Source organism: Ursus maritimus, unplaced genomic scaffold, assembly GCF_017311325.1.
Source record: "Ursus maritimus isolate PB19 unplaced genomic scaffold, ASM1731132v1 scaffold_33, whole genome shotgun sequence".
In the NCBI taxonomy this organism is placed as follows: Eukaryota; Metazoa; Chordata; class Mammalia; order Carnivora; family Ursidae; genus Ursus; species Ursus maritimus.
The window spans coordinates 8,118,144-8,122,103 of NW_024425897.1; the positions used below are offsets into that span (position 1 = coordinate 8,118,144).

At 60.6% G+C, this 3,960-nt stretch overlaps 1 protein-coding gene across 1 annotated transcript in view; it reads right to left on the reverse strand.

Annotated features, from left to right (window-relative positions):
* The window catches only part of MN1 (MN1 proto-oncogene, transcriptional regulator), a 51,431-nt gene extending 50,909 nt beyond the window's left edge, over nt 1–522 (reverse strand). Inside the window, exon 1 of the mRNA XM_040619404.1 lies at nt 3–522. Within this exon, the coding sequence (XP_040475338.1) occupies nt 3–522 (520 nt within the window). The remainder of the gene's footprint in view (nt 1–2) is intronic.
* Nucleotides 523–3,960: the final 3,438 nt, after the last annotated feature.

The window sequence follows — 3,960 nt, forward strand, 5'->3', positions numbered from 1 at the left end:
CGGGAGGTTCCCGGGTCGCTGCGGGCCGAAGCTCTCGGGCCCCTGGCTCTCCGCCATGTGGTCGTAACCCTCCGCGAAGGGCGGCTGGCTGCCCAGGCCGCCGGCGGCGCCGCCGTAGCCAAGTAGGCGACCCCCGTGCAGGCATGAGGCCCCTGGGTCCGGGCCGCCAAAGTTGCCCCCAAAGTGGGGGTGATGTTGGTGGGGGTGGTGGCCTCCCGGGTGGCCGTGGTGCGGCTGCTGGCCTCCAAAGAATCCGTGCACCGGCTGCGCCTGCAGCCCCCCCGCGTGCAACTCCGAGTGGCCACGCGCGTGGAAGCCGTAAGGCTCCATGTTCATGCTCAAGATCGGCGGCTCGCCCAGCGCGCTCATGGCAGGGTCCACCGGGCCAGGGGGTCCCCCCGCGTGGAAAGCCGGGGCCTTAAAGTGGGCATTCATGCTTAGTCCGGCCTCGTTAAAGTTCCTCTCGCCCTGGCCAGCGTTCCTGCTGTTGATCTGGGGCTCGAATTGGTCCAGCCCAAACATACTTGGCAGGGGGCGGGGGGATCAATAGGGCATGACAGCCTGCTCTCCGCGGCGCGCCTCCGGCCAGCTAAACGTTCCGGCCCGGGGTTGGGCGCTCCGGGACGCTCAGCACCGCGGGGGCGCAGTGCGCACCACCTCGCCTGGCGTGTGGAGGCTGGGGGCTATCAGCTCCTCTCCCGAAGCTCTGGCTGGCCGGACCCGGGCCTCTCACATCGTGCGGTGCCGCGGGGCCTCCGGGAGCCGTGTTGGGGGGCCCATGCCCCGGCGGTTGGCACAGCTGCGGGTGGGTTTGCGCGGAGGGGACGGAGCTGCGGGCGAGTGGAGACAAAAAGTTAAGTGGGGGGAAGGAGGCGGGAAGGAGGAAGGGAGAGCAGAGCGATCACCTTCTTAAGTCCGATCGGGTCGGGTGGGAAGCCCCAGGACGTCTCCCGAAGCCTCCCGGAGTCCGTGGCGGAGCTGCTAAGGGGCCGAACAAGGAGACCCTTCAAAGCCGTGGCTGGCGCCCGGGCATGGACAGAGCGGTCCCTCCCCCCTCCCCCCGGAGTCCCCGCGCTCCGCAGCCCGAGCCTCCGCCGAGCACGATCCGCTCGCCCAGTCTCCGTTGGCCCAGAGCAAGCGGCTACTGCTCCTTCAGCGGGTCGGAAGGCTGGAGGCTCCGCTCGGCATCACGGGTGCGGGCCCTGAGCCGAGGGCGCAGCAGAGCTGGGGAGGCGGCAGGCGCCCGGGGTTGGAGCCGAGGTTTGAGCGAAGGCGCGGTTCCCCTGCTCCGCGGCGGGTGCGCTGCAACCCCGCGCGCCGCTTCGCGGCCACGTCCGCCGCCTGCCGCTTCTGTCCTCCTCTGTTCGGTCTCTGAGTTCGCGGGGGTCTCCGCGCCCGGTTCCAGGCGCGCGAAGGCAGCGAGACAAGAGGTTGGGTCGCTCCGAGGCTCGGGTTCCCTGCCTCCGCGCCGAGGTGCTTCGCGAGTCCCCCTCGGACCCGAGGAGGGGGGCGTACGCGGGTTGGGGGGCCAGTCTAGGTGAGCGGGCTGAGGCGTTCAGGCTACGCTCTAGGAGCCCGGGATGGGGGGGCGGGGGCAGTCCTGGGGGGGTCCGCGCACCCCTCTGCTGGCTGGCGGGGGGGCTCTGCGTGGGGCGTTCCGAGGGTCTCGGCTCCCCTCTCGGTGTCTGCCTCTCGCCCAGCGCCGGGAGAAGCAGCAACAAGTTTTGCATTTCAGCAATCAATTTCAGCCATTACATTTGCACCAATCAGCGCAGCCCGAGCTCCGGGCCGGGGCGGGGCTCGCTCTTAAGGTGGTCCTGGTTGCTGGCTGCTGAGGCCCCCGCCATGAACCCGCACTCCGCCAGCTCCCGGGTCCCCCGCGCGAGTTTTGCCTCCGGGTCGGCGCCAGTGCGCTGGGGGGCGCGCCCTGGCCTCCCGTCGCATGGGGCTGGAGGGGGCACAGGAGGAGAATGGCGGGAGCTTGGCTTTGTTCACCCCCCTTCCCACTCTCACAGTTCCCAACTCCCCACCCCTAACTGAAGCGAGACCTGCGGGTTGGGCAGGGGGCGGGGAGGTGGGCGGTAAGCGGTGCGGGGCGCTTAGACAATGGGGTCGCCAAGCAAAGCTCTTGGACTCGCCACGGAAAGTCGCAAAGAGTCAACTGCGCTTCAGCCCCGGGGCGAACCCTCGGTTCTTCACCGCTGTCTGCCTACTAGTGGCACCCAAGTTAGCCGGCCCTCGGATTTTTCTGGAGGTGGAAGCAGACCGGGAACCCCGAAGTTAGGGTTCTGCTCGAAAGACCCGGGCGCTTGCTCACTCCTCCTCACTGGGGCTCGCACAATTGTTCCCAGTCCGCACACTCTGGGGTTCCCCGTTCTCAGTCGCCGGCTTGCGTCCGCCCAGAGGAGCCATGACCACTCGGCTACTTGTGGGGGAGTGGGGGTGCACATCGGTTGAACGCAGAGCCGCAGCCGCGAGGCAGCTGGGAGCTACGAGAAGACCCGCGCGCAGAGGGCGCACCCACTCGCCCGCCCGCTGGAGCGCCCTACTCTGGACACCCGGGCCAAGGCCCAGGCCCTCTGCGGGAGCGAGGTTGGCCTCCTTAAGAGATCAATTAAACTGAAGAGGCCAAGAAACGGAATTGGGTTGTGATACCAAAATCAATAGGAGTAATTTAATATCTGCCCTGCTCTTTATGAAATATTTATCCCAATAATCTTAGTTAAAATGTTTAGATCTTCCGGATCCCCACTGAGGCTGAAATCTATCTTGCAATTAGAAGTTGGGAGTTAGAGGGGATGGAGGGTAGGGAAGGTGTTTATTCTGTGTGCCTGCGTGTGTATTTTCCTCCCTAAAGTGCGTGTAAGGGAGGAAGGGGGAGAAGGCCTGTAATTTCCCTTGCCATAAAATAGCACGAGGCGATTTTGCTAGCAGACCAGCATTCTTCGGAGAAGGGGAGAAAAAAAAAAAAAAAGAACTTTCTTTGAAGAGCCCCTGATATCGCTATTAAATCTAAATAAAATTAAGCATGGTGTATAAAAATGCCTTTTCCCCCCACAAAAGAAAGTGTTTATCACCCAAGTCTGTCTAGCGTTTGCTAAATTGCGCATGAAATCTGAAATGAAATAAACGTTATAATAAAACCAACCCCTGAGCCCTTTTTAAATTTAAAAACCTCAGATGAAGCACTCCACCGTCGCAGGCTGGAGTTAAAAAGTTACCACGTTGTACGCACACCGATTCATTGCTCCCGGGAGTCGCTGCTGGGAAAGCAGACTCTGGGTGTTCCTGAGCCAAAATGCCAGGAAAATGGGCTTCACTTTGGGGGAGGGGAGGCGGGAAACAGGGTCTCTTGAGGGACTCCCGAAGAAAATAACACCCCTCCCAAAAAGAATACAAATGAAAACAGGCAATAAAAACCTGCAACTCTGAAACTCAGAGAGCAGAAGCGAGCTCAGATCCAAGGTCCTTCCTGGGACCTTCCTGTTGTGGATGTCTACGGATATTTTTTCTTTTTGAAATTAAAAATGAAAATTACCCCCACCAAAAATGGGGTCCATAAATAAGCATCGGGAAGAAGTATTTGTACAGGGCGGTGGAGTTTTAAAAGGATTTTTCTGCAGGATCAGGTTGTTGGTCTGTGATTAAATATTGATTTTGTGTAATTAGTTTTCATGTGAACTATCCTCTTGCTGATAGCTTAGAGGTTTCAGAACTAGAAAGAAATGGAATCGGACATGGAAATTATTACTTAGCAAAGTGACAGGGAAGTGAGAGCCGGAAAAGACTGGGGCTTGGCTGATTTAGGCACAAAGAAATAAAGGTACTGGGTAGGCCTCCAGTGACCCACCACCACCACCCAGGGCCCCAAGCCAGAGACGGGGAGACTCTGAAACTCCTGATCAGGAAGGGGACCAGTAGGGGGAATGGTCGCCAGGAGGAGAACCCCGCACGGGCAAA